We start from the raw sequence: 22543 nt of genomic DNA, 5'->3' as shown, positions 1-22543 counted from the left end.
GTTGCCAAGCTCTAGAGCACAGACTCAATAGTTGTGGCACATGGGCTTAGTTGCTCCGCAGCACAGGGAATCTTCCTGGACCAGGGATCAAACCTGTATCTCCTGCATTGGCAGGCCGATTTCTTTACCACTGAGCCACAGGCATGCCCTCAAAACCCCTTAATTGTTCCCCAATCACCCCAGGCAAATGCAAGCTCCTCCACATTATGTCAGGGCCCTCTCTGTCCTTACCTCTCTCTGCTTCCCCACCTTGGCCCTCACTATTCCCCCTCACCCACCAGAAAAAGTTATTATCTCTTTGCTTCACTCTGGTCCCTGAATCATCATTTCTTCCGTACTCTTCCTCCTTCCGAAACGCTGTGCCTTCCTCCCTGCCATTAGGGCCAATCCCAACTCCTACCCATCCTTCAAAACCTGTCTCAAATGCTACCTTCCACAAGACACTTTCCTGGTTACCATCAACTCTCTCCCTCCATGGAGCACTTCATTAGTAGCTCTTTCTTGGCAGACAGCACATTCAGTCTCCTGCATCAGAGCCAAGACTCACTTCTAATTGATCTCAGGGAACACACATCTACCCTGCCCCGGGCCTGTATATAATGGGTGCTCAACTATAATAGGTGCTCACCACCACTAATAGGCGGTGGCTTCCTCTAGCTCTGGGTAATTGTGTCAGCTAAGCAGAAGCAGCAGGAGCCAACAGGCTCCCCAGGCCAGTGTCCCTCTGCTCGCTGGCCTCCCTGGACCACGATGGCACAGGAAACAGCGGCCAGGTCCACGGGGGCACGTGGAAAGATGGCAGGCACACATGGAGCTGTATCTGCTTAGCTCATCGGTGATTCCCCAGAGTTCAGCCCCTCAACATTTTTTTAGACTCCTCTGTGCCAGGCCCTGTTGGGCAAACAGCAAGACCACTGCCACTTCCTGAAGAGGTATGCCCTTGTGCCCCAGGCTCCCATCTGTGCACATACATGTGCCCCCGTGTGCACCCCACTCGGCCTGAGTCCCTCTCGGGACAAAGCGAGCATCGTTGGCAAGCCCAGGCTGAGGGCCGGCTTTCCCCCAGTTTCCAAACAACTCCCCTGTCCCCGCCAGCGCGTCTGCTTGCCCCGCGCCTCCTCCTCCCTCTGTTGGGGCTGCCGCTGATGATGAAATTTGGCTTGCAACACCCTCTTCCTCCCTTTCCTGCAGGCCTGGGAGAGGATTAAGCCGCTGGAGTCTGAAATCGGAAAGATCCCAGCTTCTGCTCCCCAGCACCTCCCGACGCCCCCTCCCCTCCCCGCCCATGCAAAACCAGAAAATTAATCTCCCCTTCTGACTGTGATATGGCGGGCTGCATTACAAGCTGGGCGTCGAGATAAAGCGAGGAGCCGCGGGACAGCAGCCCAGCACTGGGGCCCCGGGTGGGGCCGGCCTGGGAGATAAGGGCCTCCCAGCCCCATGAATTATTCACCCACTCTGCCTCCTCCGGCTCAAAGGCCGCCCAGGGCGCTGAGATTGCACCTTCAAGAGAGGCCTGGTGAAGGTGGGAGGAGGGTCCATGGGGAAGGTGTGGGCTGTAGAGGGGTCCCCAGTGGGAGCGAGAGGGGAGGACTATCTTCAGCTGGGGAGCAACTCAGAGACACAAGCTCCTTGCAGGGCCAACTGATGCAGAGGAAGGAAAGTGTCTCCAGCCTAGGGGACCCCAGATCCAGCCATGACCCCCAGGCTGCACTGTTGAGCAGCTGCAAGGGCCAGGCTCTGCCCAGGTGCTGGTATTCTAGAGCTGGACATGCAGACCATCCCACCCCCAAGGTGCCCAGGATCCCATACACCTACTGATGAGGGCGGAGCACAGTCCACCCTCCCCTCCTCCGCAGGTCAAAATAGCCACTGCCCACTCTAGGGGAGCACCCTGCCTTGGGAAGGGGTTGTCAGGGGAGGACAGACCTACTCCCAGAGCAATCAGAGCCCACAAAGCAGAGACTAGGGCAGCTGGAGCAGGAGTAAACTGGAGGTCAGGCTGCCAGCATGCTAAGTTGCTCAGTCGTGTCAGGCTGTAGCCCGTCAGGCTCCTCTGTCCACAGGATTCTCCAGGCCATTTCCTCCTCCAGGGGATCTTTCCTGTGGGATTGAACCCGAGTTTCTTATATCTCCTGCATTGGCAGGCCGATTCTTTACCACTAGCACCACCTGGGAAGCCAAGGAGGCCAGGGTTGGGTAAGGGATTAACCAGGGAAGTTTTCCGGAAAAAGAAAAGCTCCAGGTCCTCTATGGATCTTTTGTTTCTCCTTTGTTCAGTCCTCTCAAAGACCCAGAATTTTAAAGCAGTGAGGGACCTTAGTGGTCTCTTTCCTATTTCCAAGTCTCCATTGCTCCATCTCTAGTTACCCTCTCTCTCTGTCTCAGTCTCTCTCCTCCACCTCCCTCCCCACATCTGCCCTTTCAATCTGCCTTGGCCCCAGTTTCTCCTCCTCTCCCTTGCTCTCTGCCTTTCTCCGTCTCCCAATTTATGTTTTCTCTTTAATCATCCCTTCCTTCTGAAGCTGTGACCTGCCCCCGCCAAATGACAGGATGACACACAATTTGGGACTTGTGATGGGAGAAAGGTGGCCATCTGCCAGGCCCCCAGGGAGAAAAAGAGGGAAAAAAGGGGTCCAACATGATCCTGGAAGTGCAGAGGAACTGCCAAGACCCCTGGGGAGGCAGCGGGGGCAGTATGGGGAGCCTCCCAAAGGTGTTCTGGTAAGACAACAGGAAAGAGCCTGAGTTACCTAGAGTTCCAGGAGAGGTGCTGGGAGCAGGTGAGGATCAGAGGAGGCTCCTTCCATGCTGCAGTGCTGAGGACCCCGCCCGGGAGGCAACCTTGAACCCACTGATTCCTGTAGCAGATACGGTGCCCAGTGAACAAAGCTCTGTGTTCTGAGACCCACATTCATTTTGGAGGCAGAAGGGTGATGTGCGGAGAAGGGGAAGAGCAGAGAGTGAAGAGGGACCAGAATGAGAGGTGAACATGGAAAGGAGAAAAGGGTGAGCCCCGCAAAGATGGAGAAAGCAGTGATTTGGGTGGGGAACAGAGGAAAAGCTAAGTGGGGCAGGGGAGAGATTAGAGAGAGGAATGAGGAAGGAGAAAAGACAGGATAGGATTGGGGGGTGTGGTAAGCGGGGAGGAGTGGAGGGCAAGGGTAGCAGAGAAGTGAGGGAGGAGGTAAGAGGAGCATTTAGACCAGAAAAGAGAATGAAGTGGGAGAAGATGAAGGTCAAGGGACAAACTGGAGTCTGGACGGGTGGAGGAGAGGTGTGTTGATGGGGCTTGTCTGCCTCAGGTCCACAGCCCCTTTCCACTGTCTGCTAATTAACTCCTTAATTGTCTCCACATTTGCTGAGCTGGCAGATGAAGTGGTTACAGACAGATTGGGGCGCGTGTGATTTCACGCACTGGGGAGCGGAGAAGAGCTGCCGGGAGTCCCAGGGGGCCTTGTCCCCCCCCCTTCTCCCCCATGTTTCCCCCTTCTCCCCCCTGTCTCTGAGAGCTGGAGGGTGCTTCTGCACCTAGAGCAGATGGGGCCATCTGCAAGGAAAGTGTCCGTGGGGAATTTGCCCCATCAACCTCTCACGGATGAAAATAATACTTGCCGCTGTTGATGGAACACCTACTGTTTACCAGGCAGACATTTTTTTCATCCCTGTGGGCATTAGCCAAATTTTACGGTTTATGGAGAAAATGAGGCTCAGATGAGTTAAGGAACTTGTCCAGAATCACACAGCACTGGTGTGACAGAGGTGGGATTTGAATTCAGGTCAGTATGATGCCAAAGCCCTGGGTGGGTCCTAGCCAGATGCCTTGTGCAGGGGAGACAGGGATATTTCTACAGGCCTATTTCTCTCTCAGCCCCAGAAGAGAAAGGATATTGAGGTTGAGGGACTGCAGGCACCAGAGAGGAGGAAAGTGTGGACAAGAAACTGGGAGGAAGCTAAAGGAACTAGGATCTGTCAAGGCCTGAATAAGAGGTAGGTGGGCCCAGAGAAACAGAAAGAAGAAATGTGACACTAACCACAGTCCTTGGATCCCTCAAATGTCATCTTACCAAAGCCAGCTTCCCTTTTCTCTCATTCCTACACCACAAGCCCCTGTCAGTAGGACTTGCCCTTCTGCCACTTGATGCTGGTCCATCCTTCAGTTTTACTCTTGGTTTTTGCTAGACTGGAGTCAGTTGTCAGCATGTTCATCTCTCCTTTGACACTGAGAGAATTTGGCCTGTGACTCCAGGGCCAGTCCTGGGGCCGGATACAAGAAAAGCCACGGTGGAAGTTTGCCAAAATGTATAAGGATCCATCTCACCTCAAATGAAGAGGAAACAATAGCATAAGGGACTCAGGCTGTACATAAGAAAGAACTTCTAAAGCCGGGGTCTGATATACAGGAATAAATAACCGCAGCTTTGATCCAGACCTGTGGATTCTGAAGATCTAGATTTCTCAAGACTGATTGCTATATGTTACAGATCTTGAGAATTTGGGAAATCTGGACACCACCTCCAGAGATTCTGATTTAATTGGTCTAAAGCGGGGCCACGGCAGCAGCATTTGAAAAAGCTACCCAGGTGACTCAAATGTGCAGCCTGGGCTGAGAACCACTGTCAGATTCTACCCTGATGTGGCTGTACTCGTGGTTTTGTTACTGGATTCAAACAGTAATGCTAATAATAAGTTATTACTTATTGAGGATTTACTGAGTACAAGTTAATGTGCTGAGCTGTTTCTATGTATTAGTTCATGTAATTCTCAGAATCTCCTGTGAAATAAATATTATCCCCATCTTACAGATGGGGAAACTGAGCTCAGAGAGGTCAAGGACCCACTCATGCTAATGAATGGCAGAGCCAGGTCTGGGATGTGAGATTGCCCGATTCACACTCTTACCTTCCCCCAGACTCCTTCTGAGGCTGCTCCTTGGCCTCAATCAGTCCTTGCCTGCCTCCACTTCACCTCATCACCTTCCTTCCACCCCCGCTGCTCCCTCAGTAACATCCCAGGTGACTGAAGCAATTTGCAGCCATTTGAAGAAGCTCCATGTGTCACTCAGCTTGCGAGGGTGGGGAGCCAGGGGAATTACAGATGCTTCAAAATGGCCCACCCCTCCTTCTGAAGTTATTTGGAATTCAGGAATCAGACTCTGCCCAAGATTTCTTCAGATCCCTGCTTGGGGCCCTCCCAGGCTGAAATCCCACTCCCAAATGCCCCCCTTTCGTTGATTCTAAGTATCTGGGAGGGTGCTGCCACCCAGTGGCTGCCCGGGGACATGGCGGCTCTCTGGAACAGCCTGGTGCTGCTGGACAGCTCCCCAGTTTAAGAGGGGAATCGAAGATCCTCCCTTCCTCTTGGTAGCACCTTGACCAAGAATTTAGTAATTGGATCCCAGTCTCCCTCCTCCGCAGCCCTAATCCTACACTCCCTCTTCGGATCTCCAGCTCCCTCCCCTGTCTTTCCATATGCCCCTGGCCCCCAACCCCTCACAACTTCTCATCCAAGTTCTTTTCTCCGTGCCAGCCCCTTCTCATTATAGGTTCTCATTCTGACTTAAAGCCCTGGGAACACACCTCTCACCTCCCTCTCCCAGAGCTGCACCAGCCCACAAGTGGAATGTAGGAGAGGCTAGAGATAGAATTCTTGTCCCCCACATCCCCCTCCTCATCATCTGACACTATCAAACCTCAACAGCCTTCGTGCTAAGAGCCCCTAATGAGCATCAGCAAATTAACAACTTCCCTTTGATTGCTCCTACTCTGTTAATTGGCTAGGGAGGGCCCCCCAAGGCCTCTTAGAGAGGAGAAGGGAGGAAGAGAAGGAGAGAGGTGAGAGCTACAGGAGAAGACCCCCCAGGCCTGGTCTCAGTGGCTCAGAATTTAGCGCCAAACCTGAGTACAGCTTCCCCTTCCATTTCTTCCTCTCCTGTCCACCTTCCCCCAACCCCACAACCTCCCACCTCTCCCCATTTCCTTCTCTTTCCCTGTTTCTTGACTTCAGTCCAAATTTTCTTGACCTCTGGCTTTTTCTCCTTCCCTCTCTGCTCCTTCTTTAGAGGTTTGGCAATGAGAAGCTGCAAACCTGCCGCAGCCCCCCACCCCCAAGGCAAGGCCCCTGTTACCAGGATGGGGTTTCCGTGGCCAAGGCTCTGTGTTTGTTTGTATATGTATAAGTGTGTACGTGTCACTTGTAGGTGGGGAGCCTGGATAAGAGCAGGTGAATACTTGTAAGCTCATGAGTTTCTGCTCTGTGGGCCAGGCCTCTGGGGTGTGTGGGTGTCTGTGGGGGGTGCATGTAGCTGTGAGTGGCGTAATGTGACTCTGGTCTGTGTATGTGTCTATGTCTCCACACGGACAAGTGCTTGAATCAGTCAAGTGTGACTCGGAGCTTGCGTGTGTGTGTGTGTGTGTGTGTGTGTGTGTGTGTGTGTACGCGCGCGCGCACACGCGCTTGTGTGCCACCAGAGGAAGCAGTAGCAAGAGGCAGGAGCATCGATCCGAAGGAGACAGCGCGGGGAGGGGGACGCTGGGGGCAGACACCTTCTCTCTCGTGCGCGCGCGCGCGCGCGCACTCATATACACACACAGACACCACAGTCAGACACAAGCCACAGGGCCTCGCAAGCAGGGAGACGGCTCCGGGACCCGAGGGAGGCAGCGCCACCGAGCGTGGCGAGGAGGAGGGGGCGAGGCAGCCGGGGGGAACCCTCGATCCCGCTCCCCGGTCCGGGGTCCCCGCGCGCACACCGGCCCAGAGACACCCTCGCAGACACTCGTAGGCGCGCACGCGCACCCTCTCCCCTCCCCCGCTGCCTCCCCTCCCGCCGCCTCCCGGCCGGACGATGGATCCCTGCAGATCCCGGGGCTGAGAGCACCGCGCACCGCGCCGAGCCCGGGCGGACCGAGCCGAGGCGAGCGAGGGAGCGCGCGCGGCGGGCGGGCAGACGGAGCCGAGCCGAGCCGGGCCGGGCGGGCCGCTCCCTGCAGGGCTCTGCGCGGCGTGCCGCGGCGGCCGCCGGCTCCCGCTCCGGGCCATGAGCCCCTCCGCGGCTTGGCGCTGAGCCCGCGTCCGGCCCCGCGCCCCAGGACCCGCCGCCGGTTGCCGGGTTCCCGAAGCCCCCTCAGGTGGGTCTCCGATTCCCCCGCCTTTGGCTGCGGGACTCCCCAGCGCCCGGAAGCCGGGACTTTCCTCGCCTGTCGCTTTCCCCAGCTTCTGGGGCGGCTCAGTGGCTGGGGAGGGGGGCGGGGGCCGAGCAAGGCATCTGGCTGCGTCGAGAAGCTAGACTGGGGTGTGTGGGGGGGGTTGCGTCCGGGGCGGGGACAGCTCGCTGTCATAGGGAACCGCGCCCCCCCATTTCTGTGCGGCCACCTCGGGCTGCCCTCTACCCCCCACCCCCCACCCCCCACCCCAAACATGCACGCGTACAGCCTGCGCCGTTCTGAGAGCTGGAGACGCCTGCAGGTTTGGACACAGGCTGGGCCCCTCTCTGCCTCCCTGGGGGTTTCTGACCCAGGTTTAGCTCGTGGGGTCGGGGGCGGGGGTGAAAACCCAGTCCTGGGGACACCCTTGACCAGGAACTCCTGAGGCCGGGTTCAGCCCATTTGGGGGAGTTTCCGTCTCCAGGATGGGGTGGACATTCCTGTCCCAGAGTGACCCCACATCTGGAGGGAACTCCTGTGCCTGCCTGTGGGAACATGGGGACTTCCCTCTCGTCCTCGGATGACCACATCTGGGGTCTCCCCTGGCCCAGGAGGCTTCCCTGGGAGGGCATTCTTTTGGCCTAAACTGACCCCCAAGTCCCTGCATTGGCAGGAACCCTCTTCTAGGAGGGTGTCCACGGGCCAGCCACCTTTGGGCTTGCCCACCAGAGAAGTCTTCTGCCCCCAGAGGCAATGACCTCTGGAGGTGGGGACTCTGGGTGGACCCAATTGGAGGGACGCCACATGTACTCTCAACCCAGGACAGTGACTGACTCCCCACCCCTCTACCCCCAGATCCCCTCGGCCAGGATGGAACTGAAGGCTGAGGAGGAGGAGGTGGGTGGCCTCCAGCCAGTGAGCATCCAGGCCTTCGCCAGCAGCTCCACCCTGCACGGCCTGGCCCACATCTTCTCCTACGAGCGGCTGTCTCTGAAGCGGGCGCTCTGGGCCCTCTGCTTCCTGGGCTCCCTGGCTGTGCTGCTGTGTGTGTGCACCGAACGTGTGCAATACTACTTCCACTATCACCATGTCACCAAGCTCGACGAGGTGGCTGCCTCCCAGCTCACCTTCCCTGCCGTTACGCTGTGCAACCTCAACGAGTTCCGCTTTAGCCAAGTCTCCAAGAATGACCTGTACCATGCAGGGGAGCTGCTGGCCCTGCTCAACAACAGGTGGGGGGCTCCCACCCATCCCCACTCCCAGACACCCCATCAGGGTGCTTCCTCTCTAGCCCACCATACAGCCTAGACAACCCTGCCCTTCAGCCTCCCAAACCTGCCACACACAGCAAAGGAACTGGGGTACTGCCAAGCACCCAGTTAAGGGCACCCAATCTCTGATCTCAGCGTGGTTCAAAACAGCTCTGCCCTTATCCAGCCTGAGCTGTGCCACATGGTCACACTCTCTGGAGTGACCTCTGCCCACCGTCTTGCTACTACATCTCAATTTTCTCCTCTCTTGGGAGATCCAGGCATACTGTCTTTAAAGGGTAGAAACCATGGTATGAAAGCCGTAGTTCCTGCTTTGAGCTCTCTGCCCAACCACCCTTACCCCTGTGTTCAGATGCTCAGCCCCTGGGAAGCCAGTGCAGATCCTCTGTCTTCTCAGACCCCAGGGGGCAGATCCTCTAGACACGCCCAGCTCTTCTTCTGGGCCTCTGCCCAGGGCTGGATGCTGCCCTCCCCCCAGATTTGGGCATGGGACACTGGAGGCAGAATGGAGGCAGGAATTGAAGATCCTGCCAATCCATGCACTGCTCATCCCTGGGCTCCAGGTATGAGATACCAGACACGCAGATGGCAGATGAAAAGCAGCTGGAGATACTGCAGGACAAGGCCAACTTTCGCAGCTTCAAGCCCAAGCCCTTCAACATGCGTGAGTTCTACGATCGCGCAGGGCATGACATCCGAGACATGCTGCTTTCCTGCCACTTCCGGGGGGAGGTCTGCAGCGCCGAGGACTTCAAGGTGGTGAGTGAGTCCCCTGGCTGGCAGGGGCGTGAGTCAGCCGGACCCCTGAGGAAGAGGAGACTAGGAGCCAGAGGGCCTCTGGGGAGGATGTTGTATGTTCCTAGGGTTCACTTCTGGCAGAAGGGGGACTTTGTTTAGTTCAGGGGGGGCATTTGCTATTAGTGAGAGCCTCAGCTTTGTGTCTGTGATGGCAGGAAAGAGAGCCTACAGTGCATAGGTGTGTGTGTGTGTGCACACACATACACACACACAGCCTAGCAGAGCCCCCCACCCCATCAAGCTTACGTTCTGGGCCACAGGTGTCAGAGCTGGGGGTGGCAGTGGGTAAGCTGCAGCCTTGTTACTCAAAATGAGGTCCAAGGACCACTACCTGGGAGCTTAAACAAAAGGTAGGACTTTGCCACCCCATTTCTCAGACCTACTGAGTCAGAATCTGCAGTTTAACAAAATCCTCAAGTGGTTTGAGTTAAAGTCTGAGCTGCAGCATGAAACATGGGAAGTAAGGGAAGCTTTCTCTTAAAAAATTGGACAGGTAATTCTCTCTATGCCACCCCTGCCCCTGGCCACTACACACACACATACACACACCACACAGTGTCTGGTTGGGTTCCCCCTTTGCCAGCCCATAGTCAGGGTCTGAGGAAGGAGAGATGATTTGGGGCTCATAGCATGGCTGAACTGGAGATTCCCTTTGCTTCGTGAAGTAGAGATGCCCCACAAATACTCATACCCCCCACCCACCGCCACAGATGGGGCTGCCTCAAAGCCAGCACCCCTATAGAGAGGAGTAGGGGAACTGACTGGCATCTCATGTACCAGGTGATTGTGAATAAGTCATACTGGTTGCTGGAGGGTTAAAATCAGGCAGAGTGTGGAAAGGGACCAGAGAAACTGGAGCCATGTGTGAAAAAGAGTACCAAATGTGAGGATGATATCTGGAACTCTTGCGAACCCTCTCTAGGCTCTCCTTCAATCCCCTGGATGAATAGCCATATTTATCTCTATTGAACGAGTGCATAAGCTGAGACAGAGAGGTAGAATGAGTTACCCAGCTTGCAGAGCTGGTTAGTGAGAGACTCAGGATTAGAACTCATGTCTCATTCAGTCCTAATGAAGTGTGCTCTTTGCGTTAATATTGCTGAACCTGGAGTCACCATGTTCACTTCCAATTCTGGCCATTGCTCTTGAAAGCCCAGTCTCCTTAGGACTCTTTTTCTGTGTGTGTGTGTGTGTGTGTGTGTGTGTGTGTTAGCCGCTCAGTCGTGTCCGACTCTTTGCGACCCCATGGACTGTAGCCCCACCAGGCTCCTCTGTCCATGGGATTTCCCAGGCAAGAATACTGCAGTGGGTTGCCAGTCCCTTCTCCAGTTTTCTCTCTATACCTGCCCCTAGTTCTCCACTCTCAGATCCTCCTGTTTTCTCCCTGCCCATTTTCTCCCATACTTGCTTGCTTCATCCCTAGCATTAGGGGAGCATGAACTGCATTTGTGTAGAAAGGTTAGAACCATGGTCATGCTTGTTTTTTCCTCTGAAGTTATACAAGACTTCCCAATCTCTTTAAACCTTGCTCTGAGACCAGTTTCATGGGCCTTTGTCAATCCTGCTGGACAAACTTTACATGACCACAGTCCTTGCTGAGCCAAGCTCATAGGGAGCTTAGTGTGATGCAAAAACCATTTCCTTCCCACTTTTCCTTCCTCAAAGCAGGTGAGTGCTAGATTCCCCAGAGCCCAAGACCAAAGGGCTCCCAGACTCACCAACTATATTTCCAAGGGTAGTGGAACTATAGATGAAGGTGGAAATGAAGGCCAAAGCCCTCTTTCTCTGCAGCATATCCCACACAAGCAAAAGGGACCATCAAGAAAGATAGAGGGATGACCCTGGGGGATTGGATGGGGAGGGAGGTGGGAGGGGGGTTCTGGATGGGGAACACATGTGTGCCTATGGCTGATTCATGTCGATGTATGGCAAAAACCACTACAATATTGTGAAGTAATTAGCCTCCAATTAAAATAAATTAATTAAAAAAAAAAGAAAGAGGAGACTTCTCTAGTGGTCCAGTGGTTAGGACTCCACACTTCCATTGGTGGGGGGGCGGGGTGCAGGTTCGATCCTTGGTTGGGGAACTAAGCTACCACATGCCACACAGCCAAAAAAATATATATATTAAAAAAAGAGAAAACCCATTATATTGAATGGTTTGTAGTGTTTGTATAAGAACAGGAATTTGTTGGCTTGACCTGGGAAGGTGCTAAGGCAAAAAGTGGGGTTACAGTTAGGACATAGAAAGTATACAGTTGAGGCTTCATTTGTCCTTTATGTCCAGGAAGATTCCAGGTGGTGACACTAAGATATATTTGGTTCATGGAAATTGAGATACTGAAATGTGATTGGTCCATGTTGTCTGAGGGGACAACCCTACACAATTAGATGGAGATATGATTGGTCCACAGAGTTCCAGAGCAATGAGAATTCTTCCTTTTGCTGGGGAGAGATACCTGGCTAGAATCCCACAGCCCCAACACTGGCACTTCTTGGTCCTGGTTTATCAGGGATGATTAGGTTTTTGCTGTTTCTAAGCCCATGTGGAAGACCTGACCCTGAATCTAGCTGTATCCAAACTTCTCAGACCTTCCTTCTACCCTCTCAGGTTGACCTCACTGCAGTCCCTTTCTACTCTGCCCAAAGGGATGTCCCTGCATTTGGGAGTCTGGCTGTGAGTTTGACATCTCCCTGGTGGAGAAGGGTGCTGGCATTCTCCTCCAGCTCTCTGGCCCTAAGAGGCACAAACACTCATGCCTGATACTCCACCTTCTTCCTCCTTAATTAACATCTGCCTCTCCATCCTTGGGGTCTCTGCTAGGCCAAGAGGCATGTATCCAGCCCCTGGACAGATAAAGCACTGACAGAAAACATCTGTCTGACAGATCAGAGCTTAGGGAGACCATCCTGGCATCTTTTGGTGCCTTGAGAGTAGAGGTTCTTAACCGGGCACCCAAGGCCAGCTCAATATGTTTGCAAAATAGAGACACATGTGAACTCTTTCGCAGGTTCCAAGGGCAACCTTCATCCAACAACAGGACCCTTGATTCTGGAGGACGGGGCAGGGGGCATAGGAAAGGCATCCTTTGGCCCATCAGCTCCCCTGGTGGGGTCTGCAGTCACAAGCGTTTTCCCCAGATCTGCTTCTGAATCCAGCTCAACCTCAGGGGATGACCTGGTGATCGAAGAAGTGGCTTGGCCAGGTCCATCCCCCAGTGGTGGCAGAGTTAGCTCAGGAGAGTGAGGGGAACCTGGGCTAAATCTGGAAGAAGCTGGTTTGGAAACCTTTGGGGACTGAAAAGGCAGAGGGCCATGGGGAAGAGCTCCCCACAGCAGCCCGGTTGGGTCGACCTCAATAGCGTTCTCCTGAGCTACCAAAGACCCACCCACAGGCCCCCTCTTCCCTGGCCTCCTCTTCTCCTTCTTGATGGGGTGTTTGGTTGCCAGGGCAACAGGGTCTGAGACTCCTCTCACCCACCCCACTTTGAGGCCAGCCAGGCCAAGGCAGGGCAGGGGTTCCATGGAGGGGGCCGGGGGCGCAGCTGTCTGCTGGTGTCTGGGTGGGGGCCAGGGGGGAGCGAGCACAGTCGCAGCTGGTGCCAGCCTCCAGCTGCACCTTATCTGTCCCTGGCAGTGGGAGCGCCGATGTGGCTGGAATGCTGAACAGTTCCAAGGGGAGGGGGCTGGCAGATGGTGGCCTAATGTGCCCTATGCCACCCCCCTTCTCCAGCTGAGACCCAAAGCCTTCGGCTGGGGGAGAGAGAAGTGGGAATTCATCTCTGAACCCTGCAAGAGACGGAAGGGGAGGGCAGAGAATGGAAATCCCGGGGTGGGTGTGCAGGGGGGATAGTCTTCTTTCAGGAGGGGGTGGACTTGGGGACAAGGGATAGGGGACAAGAATCCCTGGGGGACCCTGGAGTGGCAGCAGAAGCCTCTCAGAGGAGAGGTGGAGTGAGGAGGTGGACAAATAAATCCCCCCAAGGCTCTGGACCTGGACAGGGAGCTTCTGGAGCAGCTAGGGGAGGTGAGATGATGATATGAGATGATGATATGATATGATATGATCCTGGGACCCAGAGCGTGGTGGCAGAGGTCATCTTAAAGCAAGCAGAGCCAGGCATGGCTGGTCCCAGGGAGAGCCAGGACTAGCAATGAGAGCTTCCTTATCTCCAGGGCTGGCTCTGCTGGTTCACTGACACCCCTCACTCCACATGACCCCACAGCAGCTCAGACCTTGGGTCCCTGGGGAGGGCCTGACCTCATTCCCTGGGTCTGTTCCCTCCAGCTGGGCAGGGAGTGGAGGGGCTGCTGGTGGGGGGCTGCTCAGACTGCTACTCTCAGAGAGAGAAAGGAAGGTCATTGGGCTACAGTGTCCAGAAGCCTGGTGGTCTTTGTCTGTTGGGGGAAGGGGGAGCAGATGTGAGAGCATGCAGGGATTGCGGAGGGACAGGAGGAGCTGGTGGGCGGAGGTTAGCTTTGGAGAAGGGGCACCCCACCCTCGGGCGTTCTTGGGTGCCCCCTTCAGCCTTACCCTTCCCATCGCTCCCTCCTGCTCTTAGAAGTGTCTAAGGTTGGAGGGGAGGCAACTGAACAGAGCCCATTGCAAGAATCCAGGGGACCCTGCATCGGGGTCTCTCTCATAACGCACACACGGATAACCCTTGGGTGACTCAGTTTCCCCTCTCACCTCCTCCCTCTCCACCTCCCCCATCCCTTGCTGTTTCTGACTCCGCCCCTCTCCCAGACTGCTGTCAGCTTAGAGGTTACTCTAAGTTAATTGATCTCTGGCTGTTGGCTAAAGTAATAGGGAGTTGATGTAAGTAAGTGCCTCTGGGGGCAGAGCCGGAAATAGAGGGGTGTGGAGGAGCTGCTCCCAAGCCTTGGGCTTTCTTCTGCCCCAGCCAGCAGAGAACTACCTCCAAGGTAGGGCCGCCTTGGCACCTGGTGTGCGTCCAGGAAGCAAAGGGGAGGCCTGCTGAGAGGTCTGAATGTCTCTGCTGGTAAACTCTGGAGGTGGGTCAGAGCATGCTTCAACTTTGTGGAAGGCAATCTGAATTCCTGGGGATGGCCAGGGAGACTGGATGTTAGGCACGAGGGCTGGAGTTGGGACAGTCAAGCTTCGCTGAATTCCTTCCTGTGACCCTCTGAGCCCCTTAGAAGTGCCAAGCCCCGTGCTGGGCACCAGGGGGCAGTGGTGAGCAGGCAGACGGTGTCCCTGCCCTCAGGGAGCTTAGAGCCCTGTGCTGTAACCCCAGGAGGCACAGAGTGCAGGGGAGGTGCTAAGGGAAGCCTAAGGGTTTCAGAGCAGAGAATCACGTGCCAGGCATGAGAGGACCCTCATCATCTGGGTGGAGTGCTTCCAATCTCCCCAGCCCAGTTCAGCTATTCCGAAACTCCAGTTCTACAGAAAGTATGACGTCTCCCCACCCCAGCCTCCCCCAGCTGATGACAAGTCTAGTTCTCTCCCTCAAGGGTCCTTGTCTTTGGTCAGGCTCTGGAGGCAGGAGCTGTCCCTCACTGTCCCTCTGAAGTGGCTCCAGGGGTCTGTACCCTCCGGCTGAGAACCTTGGGGTCAGAACTCTGGCGAGGGGTTCTGGGAGGCAAAGTAGGGAAGGAGACAGCTCGAAGGAGAAGGGTGCCTGGTTTGGGTAGAGGGTGCAGCTGAGCACTGGCGCTCCTGGGATCTCTTTTGGGCATAGTTTCATCTGGCTCCATTTCTCAAGGGGGCTCTGAATGGAGTTTTAAATTTGCCAGGGGGCAGCTTCTCCTTCAGCTTCTGGGACTCTCTGGCTAGCCCCTGCTGGCCCATGGGTGGAATGGGTGTGCAGTACGTTTCCCAGAAATATGCATCAGACATCTTCTTTGTGGAAAATTTTGAAATGAACGTGAAACTGCAGTGTAGTTTCAGTCACCTTGAGGGGAAGTTCCCTTAAGAAACTCCAAGGACAGAGACGCTCACCCCAGGCTCTCCAATGCCACTCCTGAAGGAGAGGGAGGGCAAGTTGTGTCTTTTCTGAGCTCCTATGAATTCTTGGAAAGATAACCCTTTCCCACTCCTCTCATCTGCCCCCTTCACGTGGCCGACAGTCCTCGAAGCCTGGGAGGTTGGGCTGTATGGCTGAATATCGAGTGTCTCTGGTATGTTGGCTCTTCCATGCCTGGCTGGGAACATCCCTGGGGAGAGAATGCTGCAGTGGCCTTGACCCCGGACAGCAGCCAGCTCAGGCTTCCTCACCACACACCGCACATGTGCCCTAGGTGTATGAGAACCCGTGTGCACCTCTCTGTGTATGTCTGAGAGTGGGAGTGTGTGGATGTGGATTAGGGTGTGATGTGGACAGGGATGGATGTGCATGGGGACACACACAGCTTGCTTCATGTGGCTGCGGGAGAGAGCACGTGTGCCCGTGAACCTCGGCCCCATGCGGAGCACATACCAGCAAAATTCACCCTCTCTTTCAGTCACGCTTTGCCGTTTACAAATTCCCTTTATTTATTTATTTATTTATTTTTACAAATTCCCTTTAAATCTTACTGTGATCCTTATAATTCTGGGAGGCAGGGAGATGTTAATATCTTCATTTCAAAGATGAGGAAAGTGAGGTCCAGAAGTGTTACATGACCTGCCTGAGGCCACAGAGCCACTAAATGCCAGAGAGTAAGCTTGACTTCAGATCTTCTATGCCTGATTCTTCTTGGGTGACCACAGGAATGGGGATGTGTGTAGTGGAAGAGGGTGCCCAACTCCCCATCTGTAAAGAGACAGTGTGGGTGAGACAGGAAGGGGAAAAAAAAAAAGAATGTAAAAGAGAAGATCCCCAGCCTCAGGTTGACTGCACCATCTCGTGACTCCTGTTTCTTCGTTGCACCATTTGGCCAAGTCTCAACCTTAGAGGGGGCTTCCCAGGGCCGTAGTGGTAAAGAATCTGCCCGCCGATGCAGGACACATAGGTTTGATCCCTGGGTCAGGAAGATCCCCTGGAGGAGGGCATGGCAACCCACTCCAGTATTCTTGCTTGGAGAATCCCATGGACAGAGGGGCCTGACAGGTTACAGTCCATGGAGTTGCAAAGAGTAGGACAGGACCGAAGCAACTTAGCACAGCATATACAGCAGAGCCTTAGATCTACCCACTACTGGCTTCCTCAGCCACTCTCTACCAGAGGAAGTCACATGACAGGCAGGCTCAGAATCACATTGTGTTCATGATCAACATCCTTATATGGGCTTGCAGTGCTGCCCTGGCAACCCCACTGTATTTTCCTGGTCAACTTGCTCTCCCCGTGATTACTGTAAATTTCTCCATGCTTCTCAAAGCGCCACCCTTCTTCCTAGCCCTGCTCTCACCCTCAGCAGATGACCTCGCTTCCTGCTTGGCAGGGAAGATAGAAGCTTCAGACAAGTTCTCTCTGCTTCTCTGGGTTCCTGCTCCCAGAGGGGAACATTCGTCTTGTCTAAGCTGAAATCTCAACCTAGTCTTACCATCTAATCTCCTTCGACTTTTGTGGGAATTTTACCTTAAAGATCCTGCCTCTCCCTCCTTTATAGTCAGTTTCTCCCTCTCCAGTGGAACCTCCCCATTGATAGTGAAACATGCTTGAGGTTCTTCCATCTTAAATGTATAGCTATAACGACAGCTAATATTTATTGAGCACTTACTATGTATCAGGCTTTAGATTAAAATAAAAACAAAACAAAACAAAAAATCTCTCAACTCCATTACCCGCCTCAGCTCCCGCAGTCTCTCTCTGCTTTCTTTCACAGACAACATCCTTAAAATTGATGAATAGATTCCACTATCTCCATTTTCCCATCTCAATCTCACTCTCTAATCCACTCAGGCTGCCTTCTTCCCTCGTCCTCAGCACTCCACCAAAATGGTTCTCGCTGAGGCCACTCGGGACCTCCATGTGTCCAAAATCCACAACCATTTTTTTATCCTTGATGTCTCAGAAATCATTCATAATGGTTTACTACCACCTTTATTTTCTGTTTAAAGCAAGTTTGCTTTATTTATTTATTGTTATTATTTTTGGCTGTCTTGGGTTTTCGTTGCGGCATACAGACTCTTCATTGAGGTCTGCTGGCTTCCTCTAGTTGCAGCACCTGGGGGTTTCTCTCTAGTTGCGGCATGCATGCTTAGTATTTCTCCAAAAGTGAAAGTGAAAGTCACTCAGTCAGGTCTGACTCGTTGTGACACCATGAACTGTACAGCCCATGGAATTCTCCAGGCCTGAATACTGGAGTGGGTAGCCTTTCCCTTCTCCAGGGGATCTTCCCAACCCAGGGATTGAACCCAGGTCTCCTGCATTGCAGGCAGATTCTTTACCAGCTGAGCTACAAGGTAAGCCCAAGAAGACTGGAGTGGGTAGCCTATCCCTTCTCCAGGGGATCTTCCTGACTCAGGAATTGAACCGGGGTCTCCTGTATTGCAGGTGGATTCTTTACCAACTGCGCTATCAGGGAAGCCCGGTATTTCCCCGACCAGGGATCAAACCCTCATCCCCTGCATTGGAAGGCAGATTCCTAACACTGAACCACCAGGGGAGTCCCCCACAACTTCTTTTTTGCATGACTCTATTGCCTGATAACTGTATTCTCTTGATTCCCCTGCTTTGTCTCAGTACTCCTGCGTCTTTGCCAATTCATTCTCTTCCACATGGCCATTAAATGTTGGCACTACCCAAGTCTCAATCCCAAGCTTTCCTCTTCTTCTAAATCGTGATTTAATGGTACAGCTTGATGAATTTTTCATTCGTATATTTTTACACTGGTGTATTTATGTAATATTTTATATATTACATCAGTGTGTACTTACATTGATATAAAATTGTAAAATGTGTCTAGAGTCCCAGAAAGTTCTTTCAGACCCTTTCCTGGTCAATCCTACCCCGCAAGAGTTAACCACTGCTCTGGCTCCTGTCAGTAGAGGTAAGGTTCACCAGTTTGTTTTTTTTTTTTTTAAATTAGAGGATAATTACTTTACAATACTGTGATGGTTTCCCCAGTTCTTGAACTTCCTAGACTATGTAAACTTAATGCAATATATACATGTTTGTGTTGGTCTTCTTTTGCTCATGACTACGTCTGGAAGATTCAGTCTCTGAATTAATATATAGTTAGTTCTTTTTCAATGCTGTGTAGTACCTCATTATGTAAATAGCATAAAATTTATCCATTCTACTCTTGCTAGACATGTGGGTTGTTACTAGTTTTTGGCTATTATAAATAAATTTATTGTAAACATGCTATTCATATCTTTAGGTTGCCATATGCACTCATTTATCTTGGGTATATGACTAGGAGGGCTTCCCTGGAGGCTCAGTCAGTAAAGAATCTGCTTGCAGTACAGGAGACTCGGGTTCGATCCCTGGGTTGAGAAGTTCCCCTGGAAAGGGACATGGCAACTCACTCCAGTCTTCTTGCCTGGAGAATCCCATGGACTGAAAAGCCTGGCGGGCTACATGGTCCATAGGGTCGTAAAGAGTCAGACACGACTGAAGTGACTGAGCATGCATGCACAATGACTAGGAGCTGTGGTTAAATCATAAGTTAAGATTCTGTTTAGCTTGAATGGATACTACCAAATCAGGCCATTTTTCTGTCTTTTCTAAAAAACTTTATATTCTATTCCTGAGCGGTCTCATCTTCACTCGTGACTTCAATTACCATGTACACACTGACAACTGCCAAATGTATGTCTCAGCCCAGCTCTCTCCTCTTAGCATCAGCTCCAGTGGCTAATTTTTCACTTAACATCTCCACTTGGATCTCCCCAAGGCTCCAAGAACCCAGCATATGCAAAGCCAAATTCATCATCTTAGCTCCCAAACTTGTCCTGTACTTGTGTTGCTGATCTAGTGAGCCATTCACCCACTTATGCATACTGGAAACTATCCCGGGCACTCCATCTCTCTCTCCTCCCTAACCAGGTCTCCCAGTGTTGCCTCCTGAACATCTCCACTCCATCCCCATGTTTGAGGTCACCCCATGGCTCCATGTCTCACCTAGACTGCTCCAATGGTTTCCTACCAGAACTTGTAGAACCCCTCAGGCTCTTCCAGAGTGGTCTCTTTAAAACACTGCTCTGATCGCTTGAAATCCTTCCATGGAAAAATGGACCAGAATCCTTGGGGTCTGGTCCTGCCTGCTTTCTGGCTACATCCTCCTCCTGTCAGCTGTCTCCTCTCAGGACTTTGCAGCAACTCTGTGCTCTGGAATTTCACCCCTACCCCTACCAACACATACATAAGCAGACCTTTACCTAATTACTCCTCCTAATTCTGTAAGTATTTACCTGGCTGTGTTGGGTCTTAGTTGCAGCATTTGGGACCTTTCACGTGGCGCATGGATTCTCTAGTTACGGCATGCAGACTCAGTAGTTGAGGCACTTAGGCATAGTTGCTCTGTGGCATGTGAGATCTTAGTTCCCCAACCAGGGATTGAACCCTTGTCTCCTGCATTACAAGGTGGATTCTTAACCACTGGACCACCAGGGAAGTCGTCCTCCTTATTCTTTAGATTTCAGTCCAAACATCACTTTCTCAGAGAAACCTTCCTCAATTTCTAGTCTGGGTCAGTTTCCCCTGTCATTCGCTTCCACGGAACCATATAATTTTTTTCATAGCACCTATCATAGTTTGCAATTAGTATTTATTTTTGCAATTAAAAAGTCTCCCCCACTAGATAATAAGCTCCATAAGGGCCCAGTCCTTTATCTTTTTCCCATAGTGCTCAGGACATGAACACTCAGGAAAGATTTAATGAGTAAATGCAAAAATGGAGAAGGAAGGGATTTAGTGAGGAATGACCTACTTATAGTCTCAAGCCGACCGTTTGCTCTCCATGAGACTTGAATGGGTCATTGTGCCTCAGTTTCCCCATTTATCAAATGGGGAGAAATTACTCAAACTTGCTTATGTTGCTGGGTTTTATATATATGAATCCCCTGAGACATGAACTAAAAAGCAAGGAATATTTCCATAGATGTGAGGGGTGGGTGGAGTTCAGAAAGAGATGTGGAGAAAGTCAGAGAGGACTGGGTGGCCACGCTCGGCTTGAGAGAGGTCCTGGGAAGGCAGGGATGTGGAGAAGAGTTGCATCTTTGGACGGAGGGTGCAGAATTGAGTGTTGGCCCCAGAGTGTGCGCTGCTTGGGTGCTTCTCCTGGGATCCCCTGTATATGCTGGCGGGGGCGTCTGTGTGTTCGGCTTACTCCTTTCCTCATCTCCCTGTTACTGTGACAAATGTGGATTATCTACCTACCGGAACAAGACGAGGAGGAGAGAATATTAGAGGAGGGAGGAGGGAGGAAGAGTAGTCAAGGGGTGTGTGTGTGTGTGTTCCTTGCCCACAAGAGGGCTGAGTGTAGGTGTGGGTGTGGGTCTTTGTGTTCGAGTCGGGGAAAAGTGTCCAGCCACAGCAGATGTGCTGCCCTCAGAAGCTGCTCCGCGTGTGCTTGCCCTGCTCTCTGGGGAGGCCCAGCACAGGGAACTTCCCTACCTTAGTTTCTTCCCTCTGGAAGCCCGATCTACTTCCTCTTCCAGGGAGGCTGCAGGAGGGGAACGATGCCCTCTAGTGGGCCTGGGGCGCAAGGGCAGCTGCAGCTTCCCCAGCCCAAGCCTCAATTTAGGCTGGCCCACCCCCAACCCGAGTCTGGAACTCACCTCTGCTAAAAAAACGGCATCCTGGGCATGCATAAAGCAGTCCAAGAGCTGAGGTCTGGTAAGCAGGAAGAAAACGCACATGGGACAGGAAACAGAAAAAGAACCCACAAATTCATACAGGAGAAGCCTGAGGACAACAGCTAAATGCTTGAGGTCTCGCCTCATCTCTACAGAGACTTAGCTCTGGTTGGCCTGGGTGTCACTGGTCTTTTCCTTCCTGTTTCTCCATGTGGTCCCTGGGTCCTGCTCTCTCATTCTCACGGCCCCTTTCCTTAAGGAGCTACTGATGACTGTGCATGCCCGAAGGGACTTGAGCATCCCTGGATCCTTCAGTCTGTTCTGAGTAGGTCCTCACTATCCCCTGGAATCAGGAAAGGCTTCTTAGAGGAGATAGCATGTGAGCAGGGTCTTGAAAAATGGGTAGAAATTTTCCAGAGAGTCCAGGGAAGGCATGATACTGTGGATGAGCTTAGTGTACCTGTGGAATGGAAGAGGACATGGTGGCTGGACGCTGGTTGCTGGACTGGGTAGGGTGGGGAGGTGAGGCTGGAAGATAAATTGCCAAGGCCTTGTAGGTTTCGGGGTGTGGGGTAGGGGTTCCGGGGTTGGGGATTGAATCTTACCAAGAGGCCCTGGGGAGTGAGAGAAGGTCTTGAAGCGGAAGAATGGTCAGAATTTCATAGCATGGACTAAAGGTGGTGAGAAACTGCAGGGAAGCGGGGAGTGAGGGAGACCAGCTGGGAGGCGTTTGTTTAGGGAAAAGAGGGTGGCCAGTCTCAGGGCAGTGGCTTAAGGATGGAGAGGGACCAGATCTCGAAGGCTGCTCTTCTTCTGGGGCCTCTGTGTCCCTGGCAGCAAAGCTGAGGCCACAGGTCCCACATCAGTCAGTTCTGCTGGAGCCTGGCACCCTGCCTCCCATACTTGACACACTCTAGGATCTCTACATACAGATGGAGGAGGAGAGATGTGTGGGAGCAGGGAGGGGCGAGGAGGAAAAAGAAGGGAAGGAGCCTGGGGCTGTGGGATGGTTAAGGACTAGAAAGGCCCAAGTAGACTTGCCTGACCCCCATTGTCCCTCCTCTGGCCCTGCGGAGGAAGGGTTAATTCATTTCCCCTCCCTTCCCCTCTCCTCCCCTTAGGTCACCTTCTAGGCCCTGGAGACTTGGCTGGTGGCTCAAGTTCCTCAACTAGTGGCCCTGAGTAATCAGAGCACATTGAGGGGCCAGGGGCCTGGGGGTGGGGACTGATGAGTTGAGAGCAAGAGGAGCATCAGAGATGCAGGGCCTGGGGGTACCTGTGAGGCTGAGGATTCGGGGGTACCCCAGGTTGATTCCCAGCGCTCTCTACCTGACCCAGGACCCTGTGTCCGTGTCACAGAAGGGAAGTCCTGCAACCGCTCTCCTGGACTGTTGGGGGTGGGCAAGCTGGGAGGGGCAGTGGTGACCTGCCAGGAAGCTTTTCAGCTGCGAGAGACAGGGTCCCTCCCCCCAGTACCGGGAAATGGCCATAAATGAGTCTGTGGTCAGTGAGAGACCTCTGCTAATGGAACCTGGGCTGCCCCCCAAGCCACAGAAGGGAGTGCAGGTCAATGTGTGTGTGTGGGTTGCTCACTGAAGCAAAGCAGGGGTCAGGGGAGGGAGAGGAGGATCCATGGTGTCAAG

General features: G+C 53.1%; 1 protein-coding gene across 2 annotated transcripts in view; it reads left to right on the top strand.

The window, feature by feature from the left end:
- ASIC1 (acid sensing ion channel subunit 1) overlaps window positions 1–22543 on the top strand; it is a 44753-nt gene that overhangs the window by 12552 nt on the left and 9658 nt on the right. For both annotated transcript variants that reach the window (XM_081592565.1, XM_081592564.1), the window contains exons 2-3: window positions 8001–8377; window positions 8980–9175. In XM_081592565.1, the coding sequence (XP_081448691.1) occupies window positions 8016–8377; window positions 8980–9175 (558 nt within the window). In that variant the 5' untranslated portion in view covers window positions 8001–8015. The remainder of the gene's footprint in view (window positions 1–8000; window positions 8378–8979; window positions 9176–22543) is intronic.

The sequence above is a fragment of the Giraffa tippelskirchi genome, chromosome 4 (assembly GCF_054371585.1).
Source record: "Giraffa tippelskirchi isolate mGirTip1 chromosome 4, T2T-mGirTip1v1.2.pri, whole genome shotgun sequence".
Taxonomy (NCBI): Eukaryota; Metazoa; Chordata; class Mammalia; order Artiodactyla; family Giraffidae; genus Giraffa; species Giraffa tippelskirchi.
Note: the sequence above shows the minus strand (reverse complement) of the source record. Positions and strands in the feature narration are given on the sequence as shown.